The sequence below is a fragment of the Crinia signifera genome, chromosome 4 (genome assembly GCF_055691185.1).
Source record: "Crinia signifera chromosome 4, ASM5569118v1, whole genome shotgun sequence".
Classification (NCBI taxonomy): domain Eukaryota; kingdom Metazoa; phylum Chordata; class Amphibia; order Anura; family Myobatrachidae; genus Crinia; species Crinia signifera.
Window position 1 is genome coordinate 153,302,982 of NC_139220.1, and position 17,366 is coordinate 153,320,347.

General features: G+C 42.9%; 1 protein-coding gene across 1 annotated transcript in view; it reads right to left on the minus strand.

The window, feature by feature from the left end:
* The window catches only part of ASZ1 (ankyrin repeat, SAM and basic leucine zipper domain containing 1), a 126,546-nt gene that overhangs the window by 100,247 nt on the left and 8,933 nt on the right, over positions 1-17,366 (minus strand). The window contains exons 3-4 of the mRNA XM_083182804.1: positions 14,790-14,912; positions 13,279-13,390 (exon numbers count right to left, since the gene is read on the minus strand). Coding sequence (XP_083038930.1) covers positions 13,279-13,390; positions 14,790-14,912 — 235 coding nt within the window. The remainder of the gene's footprint in view (positions 1-13,278; positions 13,391-14,789; positions 14,913-17,366) is intronic.

Consider the following 17,366-nt stretch of genomic DNA (forward strand, 5'->3'; position numbering starts at 1 on the left):
CGGGAGAAATTGGGGCACAGATTTTGGGGTGCTTTGTCTCCTTCATTCCTTGTGAAAATAAAAAATTTTGAGCCAGAACTGCATTTTTGTGTAAAAAATTACATTTTTTTACACAAAAATGCAGATCTGGCTCAAAATTTTTCATTTTCACAAGGAATGAAGGAGACAAAGCACCCCAAAATCTGTGCCCCAATTTTTACCGAGTACGGCAATGCCTCACGTGTGACCAAAAAATACCAGTTGGGTGCATGGCAGGACTCAGAAGGGAAGGAGTGATTTTTGGATTTTGCAGCACAGATTCTGGTTGAATGACCCCCGAAACACCCATACAGTGGAACCCCCCCACAAGTGACCCCATTTTGCAAACTACACCCTTCAGGGAATTCATCAAGGGGTATAGTGTACATTTCAAACCCCCAGGGGTTTCACCAATTTTGATACAACTGAGCTGTGAAAATGAAAAATTAATTTTTTTCATTTTCACTGCCCAGTTGTACCACAATTGGTGAAACCCCTGGGGGTTTGAAATGTACACTATACCCCTAGATGAATTCCCTGAAGGGTGTAGTTTGCAAAATGGGGTCACTTGTGGGGGGGTACCTAACTTTTAGCATCTTATGGTGCCTAGAAACCTACATGGTTCCTAAAAAATAATCTCATAAAAAGGAGGCTCCAAAATCAAGTAGGTGCTCCTTCTATTATGAAGCCTGTGGTTTGGTCACCGTGCACACTAGGGCCACATATAGGATATTTATGAAAACCAAAGAATTGGGGGAATCAATTTTTAGTCACATTTCTCTAGTAAAATGTACTGTGTTCCTTAGAAAAATGTATTAAATTTGCAAATCTGCAAAAAAAAAGAAATTTTGAAATTTCACCTACACTTTGTTTTAATTCCTGTGAAACACCTAAAGGGTTAACAAACTTCCAAAATGCTGTTTTGAATACTGTGAGGGGTGCAGTTTTTGAAATGGCATCATTTATGGGGGTGTCTCACATACAAGTCCCTCAAAGTCACATCAGAACTGAACTGGTCCCTAAAAAAATCAGTGTTTGAAATTTTCTTGAAAATTTGAGAATTTGCTATTCATATTTGAAGCCTCCTAGTGTCCAAAAAAATTAAAAGGAAGTTGAAATAATGATGGCAACATAAAGTAGACATATGGTCTATGTTAGTTATTAACTATTTTGAGTGGTATGATTATTTGTCTCACAAGCAGAAAATTTAACATTTTGCAAATCGCTAAATTTTCCATTTTTTCACGACATTTTGGTATTTTTCACAAAAAAACACAGACTGTATCGACCCAAATTTACCACTAATTTGAAGTACAATGTGTCACGAAAAAACAATCTCAAAATCGCTGGGATAAGTAAAAGCAAAAAAAAGTTATCCCCACTTAAGTGAGACATGTCAGATTTGAAAAAAATGGCTCTGTCAGGAACGCAAAAACTAGCTCTGTCAGGAAGGGGTTAAAAACAAGTTCATTACTCACACATTTTTCATTAACGTGCATGAATGTTTCGGCTGCTGAACACCACCTTTGTCAGGACATGACCCAGCTGTAAAGAAGACAACTTGGTCCCTGGTGAGTGCACCTCTGTTCAATCTCTCTGGATATCTATGAATGCACCTGTGTTTAGGTGCATTGGGTGAGCACCCAAGGCAGCTACTAGAGGTTTATCTGTGTGTGCCAACCTGCCTTTGAATAAATAATATGATTTTTTTTTTTTTTTTTTTACAGAAAACATTGCATTTTCAGGACCATCATTAAGACTTTTTTCCCTCTAACAAATGTAATAAAATGTGTCCAATATGGGTAAAAAGGTTAGCCAAATTTTTAAGAAAGCAAAATAAAACTATGACTGTTTTATTATACAGATATACTCACGCCAAACAGCCCCTCTCTGCATGCAAGATCCCATGAGACTAGTAGTGTTGGCACCCCTTTTTATGGAAAATGCATTTTAGTCACAAAGCAATGAGGCTAGAACACACCAAAGACTCTGCTGATTTGATATACAGTACAACACTTGTATCTGTGTGCTACAGGCTGGCAAGACCCAGTTACTATTACTCGGGCCAGGCATAGCTAACAGAATTATTTGCTGACTTCAGCAACCAAGAAATAACATGTAACAGAAAAATACAATCTTAGGACAAAACATTTTATAGATTTAGATGCCTAAAAGTCAAAAAGATCATCAGAATCAGCACACAATATATACTGAAATTTGATTTACAAGATATTTGATTTTAAAAGCTATGGTCAGAAAAAATCCTCATCATTAAAACAGGCATCAACTAAAATAAACATGTTGGTGTAAGCACTTCTAAAGATTATGGGGTAACTTTACTAAAGCTTTTAAAAAGGAAAAGAGGTGAAGAGGGGATGTTTTCAATCAATCAGTTAGATTCTGTCTTTTGGCCACATCGGGTGACGTTCAAGTAAGATTCAAATTCACAGTTTTTAAAGGTTCAAACGGGTGTTTCCCTAAAGCTGCCGCGGGAGGAACATAAGGAGGCTGAATACGTATTACTCTTTGAAGAAAAGTACATTATACAGGTCGAGTATCCCGTATCCGAATATCCGTTATCCGAATTATTCCGAAATACGGACATTCCAGAAAGTGAAAAAATTTTTTTTTTTTGCTAAAAACTCACTGGGGACATATGTAACAGCATCACTGGGGACATGATATGTAACTGGCACTATATATGTGCAAGACAATGATTGCTTGGCATTCAAATTCAGTGCTGAGATAGTACACACATTTTGTTTCACGTTTTGAAACCTTGTTTTTTGAACAATTAAAATATGTTTGTGTGTATTTTATGTGGTAATAAAATATATTTGTGTGTATATTATGTGTTTATACAGCATAAATGCAAGATACTTCAAAATACATCATTGAAATATTAAAATATTCCGAAATACGGAATAATCCGTTATCCAAAATTCTCCTGGTCCCGAGCATTTTGGATACGGGATACTCAACCTGTATCAGGTAAAGAAGCAATTTTTCTTAAAAACCATATTGAAAAGGGCCGAAATATGAACCTTAAGAGAGGCCAATCAAATAGTGGGTACACACGGTGCAATTTTGCTATCGATTCTATTGGGATTGAATGGTACGCAAAATGCAGTCGATTTGACTATATAGTACAGATCTGTAGTATATAGTCTTGCCTGACTAGACTATTTTTCTATTCGATTTACACTACACGGGAGCGGGCATCAAATCTGCATCGATTGTAGAAAAACCATTCGATGACCATTTGATTTTGCCTCTATAAGCCAGAACCAAGCAAGTATTTTTGCGGTCCTGAAAACCAAGAGAAGTAGGTATGCGATACGGAAGCGGGACCATTTGTCTACAGCAAAAAGATAGACAAACATTACATAGACACCATTAGTTAGACAAGCAAAAAGGTTGACACTGCCAAAAGGTCCACAGTCAAAAGGTCGACATGGGGTTTTTCACTTTTTTTACGCAAATGTCGACACATTCGACATGGACAGTTTGAAGTGAACCGCAGCCCCTCGCAGCGCTTGCGATGCTTCGGGCTCGGTGCCTCGCTACGCTCGGCACACTATTTTATTCTCACACCACGCCCTAGTGGATGGTAGGGCATGAAATGCCGTCTGTCGGCACATGTTGGCTCAAAAAAAAGTGAAAAACCCCATGTCAACCTTTTGGCATGTCAACCTTTTTGCTTGTCTAACTAATGGTGTCTACCTATTGCTTGTCTATCTTTTTGCTGTAGACAAATAGTCCGGATACGCTTTCATACGCTATGGTATATCATCCCTGAAGCAGGTTTTTCGGGCCTTACTCATAGTTTGAACTACGCTGTCCAAAAACCCTGTGTGTGTCAGGATGGCCGATTCAAGCTTCATGCTGTCAAAAACAGACGCTGCACATCTGGATGCAGGCAAGGACCTTGGCTGAGGTGGTCATGCCTGAGAAGTAATAGAAGTGGCTGATCCACTGACAGACGATGAAGGTCGGGAAACAAATGATGTCTGGGCCAGGCAGGGGCCACTAATATGAGGTTTCCGCCTTCCTGTTTGAGTTTCTGAAGCACTCGTGGAAGCATGGAAACTGGAGGAAATATGTATGGAAGATGAATCTCCCACGGTATGTGGATCTTGGGACTGTGACCCATAAGCAGCTACCTTGTGATTTTAACGAGATGCCATCAGGTCTATATCTGGATGACCCCAGCGTTCCACTAGAAGTAAGAACACTTCTGGGTGGATGGGCCATTCTCCCGGGTGAACATCTTGGCGACTTAGGAAGTCCGCCTCCCAGTTCAAGATTCTGTGAATAAACACCGCCGTCAATGCTGGGACGTGTTGTTTGGCCAAAGTCAATCTTTTTTGATACCTCCCTCATGGCTTTGACATGGAGTGCCGCCTAGGTGGCTTATATAAGCCACTGTTGGCATTGTCTGACCGTACCTGTACCGGTCAGCTCTGGAGAAAGTCCTGTGATTGGCGTAGTGCATTGTACACTGCCCACAGCTCCAGTATACTGATGGATAATTGAGCTTCTGCCCAAGTCCATTTTCCTTGTAAGGATCGGGATTCTACTATAGCCCCCAGCCTGCCGGTTTGCGTCCGTAGTTGGAAGAACCCAGTTGTTGATCCAAAATGGCCATCCTTTATTTAGGTGATGAGCGTTTAGATACCCACACTACTGGAGTCAGAATCATTAATTGTGACCTGATTCGATGCGACTGGCCATCCCACCTGAGTAGAATCAGACGCTGTAGCGTGCGAGAGTGATATTGCACCCATTCGATCATGTTGAACATCGACATAATCAGGCCTAGAATTAGCATCGCCTGATGAATTGAGACCCTGGGGTGTCGAAGAAACAGACTTGTAGAAAATAGAAAAGATGTGAATAAAACCAGCGCTGGATAGTAATGGGAGAGTTCAATTGGATATGGCAAACAGCATGAATCCTACTTCTGAACGTCCCATAGATGTATGCAGGTGGCAGTAACTTGAAAGGCAGGTGGGATCAGAGATATCCCCTAACGACAGACACTTACTTTCAAGTTCTGACCCGCATGCACGTAGCAGTATCTGTACAACTTCAAAAATCCCCACGTCTGTACACAGGCAAATTGGAGTTAGACTTACTTTAGCTTTCTGTCACGCGTGCACATAACAGGTTCTTTACACCAAACGCTCCACTCCTCTGCAGGTTAAAACGATTTATTCTTTCAGAGGAGTGGAGCGTTTGGTGTAAAGAACCTGTTATGTGCACGCGTGACAGAAAGCTAAAGTAAGTCTAACTCCAATTTGCCTGTGTACAGACGTGGGGATTTTTGAAGTTGTACAGATACTGCTACGTGCATGCGGGTCAGAACTTGAAAGTAAGTGTCTGTCGTTAGGGGATATCTCTGATCCCACCTGCCTTTCAAGTTACTGCCACCTGCATACATCTATGGGACGTTCAGAAGTAGGATTCATGCTGTTTGCCATATCCAATTGAACTCTCCCATTACTATCCAGCGCTGGTTTTATTCACATCTTTTCTATTTTCTACGGTTCCTGAGTTGGGGAAGTTGATGGTCCCCCGAATTTAACCAGCTGCTCGTTATTTAATTAACATCCACATTTGCGCCAGATTAGGAGTATCCTGTTGTTTGCGAAGAAACAGACTTATTTTTGTCTGCAAGTTCTGACAATTGTCTGGTGTCAGAAACAGTCATTGCGCACTGGAATCCAGTATTGCACCTATATGCAGCAATCCTCCGTATCGGGCACATGGTGGATTTTTCCCAGTTAAGGATCTATCCATGATGTTGAAGTAGAGTCAATGTTGTTTGTAAGTGTTCGGACAACACCTCTGGTGACCTGGCTACTAGTAGGAGGTCATCCAGGTAAGGGAACACTGAAGATGTGCTGCCATAACCACCATGACTTTTGTAAAAATCCCCAGCACTGTGGCTCAGCCAAAGAGAAGTGCCTGAAACTGGAAATGCTGTGACTATAAAGTGAAGCGGAGGAACCGCTGGTGCGATGGAGCAATAGGGATGTATAAAAAAGCATCCCGTATATCCAGGGACACTATGTAGTCCCCTGGTTCCATTGCCAACTTTATAGTCCGCAATGTTTCCATACTGAACCTGGGCACCTTCACAAATTTGTTGAGTGATTTTAGATTCATTATAGGCCTGTATGTCCATTATGGGCGAATAATATCCTAGACCCTTCTGGTGCGGAGGAACAGGCACTATCCCTTTGGACTGTAGCAGGGATTATAATATCACCTTGAGATTGTCCGCTTTACCCGAGTACCCCTGGGGGAGGCATGTCCCATCATGTGGCAGGCTTGTCAGGCTACTCAGGCTTAGCGGAGGGGTGCCTAGTAGCCCAGGAATGCTTGGGCTTGGTGGATTTAGAGGCACCAGAGTTATGGGGAAAACTCTGCCCTCTGGCTTTTCCTGGAGGACGAAAGGACCGAAGGGGAGGAGCCTTATGGGCCCTAAACACATAGCAATGTGTGTAGGACTTCCTAGCTACGCTAGGTCGGCTCTGCTGCAGCGCTGTGGCTCAGTGTTCTCCGGTGGAGAATACAGACGATCAGCGAGATTGATGGTCAGTGACCATCAGTCTCTGCCAGCAACGCATGGGGTCAGGCATTGCTGTTGCTATAGCCCCTAGACACACTCACACCGATATAGGGGCATTTTCTAAGCGACTTTGCCACACTAAGCAAAGTCGCTTAGAAAAGGCCTTAATATCAGCATGTGTGGAGGGCCCATTAGGCCTGTATGGAAGGGCTGACGGTAAACTAGCAATTTTGGCAGCCGCCAAGGAGACTACCATTTTATTGAGCTCCTCTCCAAAAAGTACTTTCCCTTTAAAAAGGAAACATTTCTAATGTCCTTTTGTACTCCAAAGAAGCTTTCCATGGTTGCAGCCATAGCATGAGACGAGCCAGCACGGAGTTTGTTGAGGCCTTAGCAGCAAGCACACCTGCATCTGAAAGAGCCTCGTTAATGTAAAAAGCAGCCTCTCTAATATGAAAGAGGCACAGCTTACAACCCTCTGAAGCATCTGTGGGCAACTCACCTTCTATTACCTTGAGCCATGGTACCACAGCTTTAGCAGCCCAAGCCACAGTGGGCCTATGTATAGCCCCTGTGAGTGTGTAAATAGACTTAAGAGACTGCTCCATCTATCAGTTGGGTCTTTAAAGGAAGAACCTTTGGTAACCGTGAGTACAGAAGGTTTAGCAGACGAATAACAGAAGACAGGAGAGTTGACTGGGGAAGGAGTCTCCCAGAATTTACAATCATCCGGTGGAAGAGGGTATCTAGAAATCCATTTCAATGATATAGGAGAATTTTTTACCCAATGTTTTCTATTAATCTGTTCCAATTTCCATCAAATAGTCAGAATATGGAATTAGAGTCTGAATGACCTTTTGTTTTTAAAACATTGGTCTGCTTTGCAACTGGTGCAGGTCCCTCGTCCTCAGAAAACAGCACCAGTTTAATGGCATCAATTAGAGATTGAGATGATATGAGATTGTGTTTCGGCTACCTCTGAATCAGCTATAGAGAGGTTAGTATCATCCTCTTCATCAGCATCCTCCTCAGAGGTCTCATTTGGGTGGACTGAAAGGAAGTATTGGTCACCTAACAGTCTTTCTAGGCAGCAATTCCTGCATTGCTGCGGTTGTCTGTGCCAGGGTTTGCACAGTTGTAGACAATGTGTGAACTCATGGTGGTGGTGGCTGTACTATGGGTGGAATGACCTGCACAGGAGGACCCATAGGAGTATAAAGGCGATCCACTAAAGTACCTGGGAGCTGTTGAAAAGCAGCCCAGGGAGTACAGATACAAGAGCAGAGGACTGACTAGGAGGAAGGAATAGTTTATACACAAAACATCCTGGACCGCATCCTGTTCAGACAGAGCACAAGATCTACAAGATAGTAGCTTGGGAGACTCAGTCTGAATGCACCCTTTTTTAGAAGCCATGATTAGAAAACATTGGATTATACTCAGCGAGAATTCCTTTTCTTCTTAGAGATCATGGCAGCCTTCACATTGGGATTTCATCCCCTTTCCTCGTAGTTAGGTTACTTCATTCCCCAGGGATCTTCCCTTCCAGTATAAATCCCTGCTCCTCACATTCCCTGGTGTCTTTTCGAGTGTCTCCTTTCACATTCCTGGGGAAAAATAGACACAAGGGAGGGCAAATAATGTCTGCCATGGTCTCGAAGAAGAAAAGGAATTATCGGTGAGTATAGTCCAATGTTTACTTCTATGATCCCATAGCAGCCTTCACATTGGGAAATACCAAAGCACTAACAAAGGGGAGGGACACAATACTCATGCTCTTACATAGATTTAATTGTCAAATACACTATGCAAGACCTGACTACCGAACTGAGGTACAGACACATTCAATTCATAATGCCTTGAAAAAGTATGTATTGAAGACTGCTAGAACATTCTGCTCTCCTGGCATGAATATAGCGGTCAATGACTAAGTTATCTTCTGCTCACGTACAGATTCTTGAGACTACCATCATGAGTGACTTGCTCCTGGTGCTTCCTTGATGATTTATATAGGCCACTACAGACGTATTGTCAGAAAACATTCTTAAATGCGACAGCTTGACTGAGAAAAACACCCTGACTGCTCTCAACTGCTTCGGCTTCCTGACAACTTGATGAGTTCAGACTCTTCCCTTGACCAAATACCTTGAACTGTTTCTCCTTCGCAATGAGCCCCCCAACCTGACTGACTTGCGTCAGTTGTGATGTACAGAAACCATGGTGACTGTAAAGGCATTGCTCTGTTCTTTAATGCCATCTTTGTCCACCAGGATAGAGACTTCTTTACTTTGACTGATAGACTTATCTTCCTTGTCTTGGCAACGCTTCTTTTTAGATATGGTAGAATTGCCCATTGCAAGGTTCTCATCCTCCACTGGGCCCAACCATTCTTTCAAAGATGTCAACGAGATAGAGAGGTCTCTTATCTTCATGCACCTCTATTCTCACCCCAATAAATGTGATTCTTTGAGTGGTGTTTAACAGGCTCTTTTGCAAATTCACTAGCCAACCGTAAGCTTGCAGGAAGTTGACCACAGTCTGTAGATGTTCCAGCAGTATGAGGATGTCGTCCAAGTAAGGCCTAAGGAAGAAGGGTATTCTTCTGTGAACTGCCACTAAAGTTACTAGCACCTTCATAAACACCCTTGGAGAGGAGGCAAGTCCAAAAGGTAGGCATGTGAACTGATAAGGTCTCCCTTTTATGGAGAACCTGAGAAATTTTCGATGCAGAGGATGAAATCGGTATGTGATAATAAGCATCTTTTAACTCTAGGGACACCATAAAGTCCCCTCTTCTTATGCCTGCCGTGATGGTCTTCATGGTTTCCATAGGAAACTTTTTCACTTCTAGAAACTGGTTCAAACATCTTAGATCTAGAATTGTTCTGAACCCACCAGCGTTCTTTTCCACCAGAAAGAGATTGGAGTAAAATCCCTTTGTTCTCTGACTTGTCGGTACCGGTTCTATTGCCTTGATAAACAGTAGGTTGACTAAAATCTTCATCAACTCCTTTCCTTCTATAGTGAATCTTGGCCTCCTTGACTCTATAAAAACGTTGTTGATAGGTACTTGAATGAATTCCAGAAGATAACCTTCTCGACCCACATTCTGTACCCATTTGTCCTGAAATGAGGCATCTCATATGATGGGAAAATGGAACAGGTGTGCTCCCACCGCAGAGAATGGCTGACCGTCATAGTCTTCCACTTCTTCTGGAATTTTGCAGAAAGGACTGACGAGAGGAGGCAAACGTACCTATTTGACCATATGGCCTACCAGGCCTATATGACTTGGCTTATTTAAAAGTCTTCCTGGATGATGCAGGATACTGAAAGCGATTATTTTTATCTTGTGGAAGCCTAAGAGATTTATCGCCAGTAAGTCTGGATAAAAGTGCATCCAACTTAGTTCTGAATAGAAAAGAACCTTCGAATGGTAACAAAACTAATCAATTCTTTGAATGAGAGTCAGCAGACCAGGCCCTAAGCCACAGCGCTCTTCTTGTAGCAACACCAGCTGACATTGCTCTACCTGCGAAAGACCTAAGATCTAAAGATGCTTCATATAAAAATTAAACTGATTTCTTATTGACTTCCAAACATTTAAAAATGTATTGCCTAGAAATCTTCTCGTCAACGTCAGTGTGAAGGGTCATAGACCACATTCTCAATGCTCTAGACCAGTGGTTCCCAACCTGGGGTACTAGTACCCCTGGGGGTACTCTGCAAATCAGTTGGGGGTACTTGAAAATAATATTGGTAATGGCGGATGATGAAAAAGGTCTTTTGATGGCTTTGCCATGGAGACAAACCATGTTGTGTCATATGCCTGACCAGCAATCCACTGGGAGCTTCCCATGCTTCCCTCAGACATCAGCAGTCATCTGCCCAGCACTGACAAAGGTGGAGGAAGCAGACACCGATGCCATAGAGACCCCTGCTTTTAAGGATACTGCTGTGGAAAAATGTAATTTTCTTAATGAACTCTCCAATCTTCGATCCATATGATTTTTAAATGAGGCACCGTCCTCCAGTGGCAATGTCGTGCGGGATGTTACCTCCGCCAATGCTCCATCTACTTTTGGTAGACCACACCACTTCATCATGAATAAATTCATCATCCTTTATAGGATACATCCGATTCACACGGAATAATTTACCCTGTTTCTTCTCTAAGTTTGACCAGTCTTTAACAACGACATCTTTTATGACTTGATGAACAGGGAAAGATCTGCCTATTTTAGACCTGTCTTCAAATAATAGGTCTGCTCAACTGGTTCTTTATAATTCATAGTCTTATATATATTTTTCAGAATAAATTTGACTGTCTCAAAATCAAACGCTCTCACATCCTCTTTAATTTCTCCAAGCTCATCTGAAGAGTCATTTACATCTTCATATGTATCATCTGAAGAGTTAGCTACTTCATAACAACAACCTGCTTGGTCTCTAGATCTTAGTCCCCTGCAGCTCCATAAATTCATCCTTAGATACAAATGACTGCTTTATCCAGTCCACGAGATCCTTTAATATCTTTGACTGATTGTCCCTGGATGCAGGCTGAGGTTCACAATCCTCGCATTTTGCCTTGCACAGACTCAAATATCTTGTCACAGGCCATACAACACAGATTACAACACAGAAGGCACACTATGGAATAAGAAAAAGCCTGTCACTACACTGAAAATAACATCTAACCTACCTAGCAAAACACACACAGGGCTCACTCACAGGGGCACTGTCATCTCTAATGGGGAAGGCAGATCCATCTTGCAACACCAGAACCTGCATGAACATAAAACCTAAAAAGGTATGTTCATGTAATAAGCCAATATGAAGCATATAGAAAGGAACCCATGTCATACCTTTACAAGGAAAAGAACTGCACACGTTGCCACTGCTCCACCAGTCCTGCAGCTTTACTTTGGCCATTTAAAATCAGCCGCCGGCTGGAAATGCGCAATAGGCTCAAAGACGGGGCCCCCGCCGGAAGAGGAAGTGCGCGTCTCTGCCAGCCGGCGCTATGCATCTTGGACATTGTAGTCCACTACACATGCCACTCCTGGCCCCCGCAGCGTTCTGCGTCTCCTGGAGCCTCACTGCCCGCACATGGAGGAAGAGAAGCAGGCCACAGACAGTTCCCTTTACAGGTACATGTTTGTAGAATTTGAAGACTTACAGATAACAGGCTCCCAATATAGCATATGTAGATCACATGGACAGACACCCTAAAAGGGCCACGCTCCCATGCTGCTTCCATCCAAAAGTGACCACCTGTATCTAAGAAGTGAGCCCAAAATAAAATTAACTTCCCTGCCTCTAGGAGACAGGAAAAAAAGACACCAGGGAATGGGAGAAGCAGGGATTTATACAAGGGGAGGTCCATGGGAAAAAAGTAACTTGTCTAGTCATGCTGAATAACATGGTGCACCAGCTTCCTTCTGGCACCAACAAAACACTAATGAACTAAGCATGGAGGGAGGGGGGGGTTGTTTATATGGGAGAGGAGCCGTGCCTCCTGGGAGTCCCTAAAACTGATCCGATTGGTGCCCGGTCCTCTGGATCCGACTACAACCGGATCTCTGAAAAAAACAGAATTCTCTGAAAGGGGTATAAGCTGTTCTTCACTTATCTAAAAATATCTCCCAGAGCAACACCACTGCTCTGTCCAAGAACTACCTTACTCACCCAAACACTAACTACATTATAGGCTTTACCCACTGGAATATGCCAATGTACAAAATTACTTCTCTAGTCTCCAAAACTCGCTAAGCAATCATACAAATTCCAGAATTACCCAGATAATCACCATAAACTACTCTACCTAATTAAATCTACATATTTTCAGTCCACATAACTTTATAAGTTATGTCTTCACTAACACGTCTCACTAAGCCCAGGCCAATGCTTCAGGACCATACAGTCCATAGAGATCCTCTGCATTTTGGCTGAAACGACAAGTAACATGAAGCACTTGTCCTTGTGTATCAATGCCTATTTTCTTAGACTCGAAGAAAGCTAAAGGACCTCTTACCTGGTATTACCCAGTCTTGTTTTATTACTGTTTTTGTTCCCAGATGTAAAGCGCAACTGTGTATGCTGGCGCTAAATAAGTTAATAAGGTACTTATGTAGTATCTGGGCGTCCGATTTTGTGATTGTATGCATTACCTTAAGGCATACAATCAGATGCGATGCGATGCGATTTTGCATAGGATTCAATGTTAAGAAGGTCCTGTTCATTTCCCCACTATCCAAGTGGGCATAGAGTTGATTTTATATAGCGTGGCGAGCGCAGCGAGCCACCGAGCCCGAAGCGTGGCGAGCGAAGCGAGCCCCGCGAGGGGACGCATATTTCTTAAAAAGTATTCTGTGTCCCCTCGCGGGGCTCGCTACGATTTGGGCTCGGTGGCTCGCTACGCTCGCCACAGGTTTATATCCAACTCCATGCCCACTTGGATAGTTGGGAAAGGAAAAGGACCCCTTTTTCCCATTGAATTCTATGTTAAAATGGACTCAGACCATTTTAACATTGAATCCTATGGAAAAATCTTGACCATCGCATATGATTTGGTCGCATGCGATGCGATTTCTAAATCGGACGCCCAGATACTACATAAGTACCGTTAATAAATAAGACTGAACATATATATGAAAGGCAATCAGAAGAGAAAGCCATCTTACCCGCAGCATACATTTGGATCAACATTCCTTGACAGCAGTAGTTCTACACATTTCACAATATTTTCTTCCGGCGCTTTTGAAGAGCATGCAGACATAAGCACTGTACACTTATCTACCAGAATAAGAAAAACAAGTTTATGGCAAATATTTTAAGTTTGCAAAATGGAAGAAATAAATTACAATGTGACAACATAATCTTAAACAGGATGTACACAGTGGACAATCCACCATATTAAATAACCTATCCTCAACCACCAATGTATCACACGGATGCTAGTCAGAGCAGTCAGTCAATAACTGGTACTACCCCTTAAGCCCCATACACATGGGCACTTTTTCTGAGCGACATGCTTCAGCATGATCGCTCAGCACACACTGCAGGGGTCCCGCAATGCTTTGTGCTGAGCAATTGTGCTGAGTGGGGCTTTCCCTGTGGGCGATAGCGTAGTGTGGGACCACACAGCACCATCGCTGCAGGGCATACACACGGAGCAATCCCTGGTCCTTTTCTAAGCGATCTAGTCAGATCGCTTAGAAAAGGGGCTGAAATCGTCCCGTATATATGCCTCTTTAAGCAAGATTATTATTATTAACTACATTAGTTCAGAAAAATAATCCCATGAATTGAATACACTTAGCTAAAACCTGACTTCTCACCCACACGTTGAAAAACAGTGAGTTTATGTCACAGATTGCATAGCATTTCTCTAAAAATCACCTCTTTACTGGAAGGGGTACATACCACAAGCAGAAGTTGAAAATATTCAGACTTTTTGGCAGTACATAAGTCAGATCATTGTCTCAGAACATTAAGGTTAAGGAGTATTTCATTATTGGGCACATTTTATTAGAGGGTTTTTAACATGCACAAAAGCCTAGAAACTGCAATTTCACAGCTGCAGTACTTATGACCAGCGGAGTCAACCAATGCAACACGAACACACATCACTACATTATGGACCCTCCACCTAGTGCTTGTGCTACACCTTAACATCCACTTTCAACTAAAACGTGACTCGGACTACTCTGTATGTTACCAGTCCTCCTGGGTCGAAGTAGCAATGTCACAAACCCAGGTGTGGTGCTGTCTGTGTGCAGTGTCTTTGTGTTATCAGGAGCACTCAAGTGGGTCTTCTGCTCTCATATACCACGTAAGTTAAAGAACACTGCATTGACCCACTGGATATGCATTTAGTAACTCCACACCACCTAGCTGGAGTACAGGTGAAGTCATTATGCTGCATTATGGCTATCACTAGTGACCTCCCCAGTCGTCCTGCACGCAGTGCCAAAAAGAGGATGTCGCAGGAGTACAAATTGTCAGCTCTATAGTGCTTTAACGCTGAATATTTTGATTTTTTTTTTTATTCTGACACATAAGTATCCGCAAAAAAGGAAAAAAAAGTCGTGTGTGTACACCCAGGTTAAGAAATAAACAAAACAGGGAAAGTCCTCTATTCGCTGTATCATGCTTAGCAGTAAGACTATATGGAAGCCATCCTTATACATACCCCTTTCAAAACTTGCATTGGCTCCTCTATCCAGAAGTACACGTACCATTTTCAAATTGGCAACACTCACCGCATACATTAATGGAGTCCAACCAAACCGGAAACTGCAGTCCACATTTATTCCTGAAAAGCAAACGCAGAACAAAAACTCCTCAATATGCGGTGCAAAAAGCTCACAGATTTCCACTAGGGTTCTTCCTCAGAGAGTCTGAACTTTTTTTTTGTGCAAAACTCCTACAATATAAAGATACTATTTTATAGCACACCTTGCTTGGGTTAAAAAGATTTTTCATATAGGATTTATAGTTTTAAAAGAGATGCAGTAGCAACAACATACATATTTTCTTCATTGAGAGATATTTAATATACCTCCTTTGATGCCGTTCTTGGGAGAGATGTAATAATCTTGAAAAGTAATAAAATGGAGAGTGATAAACTGCCCATCAGTTCCTTCCTGTCATTTTTTCAAACACAGCCTGTGACGTGGCAGTTAGGATCTGATTGGCTGGTGGTTTATCCATTGTATTCACTTTCAAGCTTAGTACATATGGCCCCTTGGGTACTTGTTTCCTAGCACGGCCACAATCGTGTGGATCGTGTACCTTTAATTTAAGGTACACGATCCACACGATGGACCCGATTTCCTTTGAAATCAGGTCCATTTTGCCGGCAAAGGTACAAAATCGGGGGCATCGCGTCGGTCGGGACCATTAACATTGGTCCCGACGCGACCGACGCGATGCCCCCGATTTTGCCATAGGCTTCAATGTTAAAATATTTTTTAACATTGAAATCGTGAGGATCGCGTCGGTCTTGTGCCATTATAATGGCACAAGATGAGATGGACTTGATTAAGTCCATCTCACCTTTAAAAAAATGTGAAAAATGTGAAATGGGCCAATATGACCCATTTCACATTATAGATGTCCCCGTCGTCACCCCACGATAGACGCCAACCCGAAGCGTGGCGAGCCCGCGAGGGGCGGCGGTGCGCATCCTCCGACCTTTTCATTCCCCTACTATCCACGTCGGCGTGGAGTTGAGAATAGAATAGTGTGGAGAGCGCAGCGAGCCACCGAATCCGAAGCGTGGCGAGCGCAGCGAGCCCCACGAGGGGACGCGTATAACTTCACAGGTATACGCGTCCGCTCGCCACGCTTCGGGCTCGGTGGCTCGCTGCGCTCGCCACACTATTCTATTCTCAACTCCACGCCGACGTGGATAGTAGGGGAATGAAAAGGTCGGAGGACGCGCACCGCCGCCGCTCGCCACGCTTCGGGTTGGCGTCTATCGTGGGGTGGGGTTTACGTCGGAAAATTTGGGGGGTCTAGGGAATATTTCACATTGAATCCAATGTAAAATCAGGTCCCAGGGACCCGATTTACATTTCATTCAATCAAAAAATCGGGTCAGTCGCATCGCATGCGACCAAATCGCATGCGATGGACGCGATTTTTCCGACACGACCACCCCGATGTAAATCGGTGTGGCCGTGCTAGGAAACAAGTACCGCCCCTTGTCCATAACATCAAGTATATTCTCATTGATTGATGTGACTCACTACAGGTTATGTAATTTGTTTAGCTGAGGTTTGTTTTAAAGTGAAAAAAAAAAAAAAAAAAAAAAAAAAAAAAAAAAGAGCTCTCCCCTGTAATGGGGAAATGGGAAGGTGGCGCTGCGATGTGAGATACTTCACCCAGCTGCTGGGTTGTCAGGTTAGTCAAACCTGAAACTAGATTACAAAGAAGAAAGGTTGGGTAGCAGTGCTGATAACCGTTTGAACAATTTTGTATAAAATCAATGGAAAATAATGGACTGATTTTACAATATAAATAAAATATATTTAATAGGATAGATTCTGTGACCAAATGTTAAAAAAACAGCATTACTGGTATACTGTATATTTGCTAGCACATATCTGAAATAAAGCCTCACACAAAAGGAATTGTAGGCTGTACGTTCCTATAATACCTCAGATGAGAGACCAAAGCACAGTCAATATAAGGTTTAATTACGTCCACCTTAGTTGGAGGCCAATGTGTCCATATAACTCCCAGGGGCTTGAAGCTTGAGTAAATAAAGTGGGAATGTTGTCCCAAAATGGGGGAGTGGTGCGCCACAATTACGGCCAATTGGTGGAGATGTCCTTAATCTGGGTGTAGTGGGGGTCCAATTGAAAATAATGTCATCTGAAGCTGGTCCGGCTCAGTCCAAAGTGGGTGGGTGTGGGCAAATGCTAACGCGTTTCACCGTCTCAGTGGCTTTATCAAAGGTGTTAAGTTTGTTTCAACCTGTTACAAATGGGTGTGGTATGATAGAATTCCGATGGTGATTAAACAGACGTCAGCCGACTGCTGTTACTCCAACAGAGGAGTGAACACAAAAGAAAAAGTCCCTTGCGGTCTCGGTGGCTCGCTGCGCATGCCACAGGTTCTATTCTCCCTCTAAAAGGTTTGTGGACACCCCCAAGAGAGAATGGCCCATTTAAGTTGGGATTCTGACTGTCTGGCTTTTACCAGTCAGGATTCAGATGTGGGTCTACTGACCATAAGAATCCAGACCATTGGGAAGTCACCG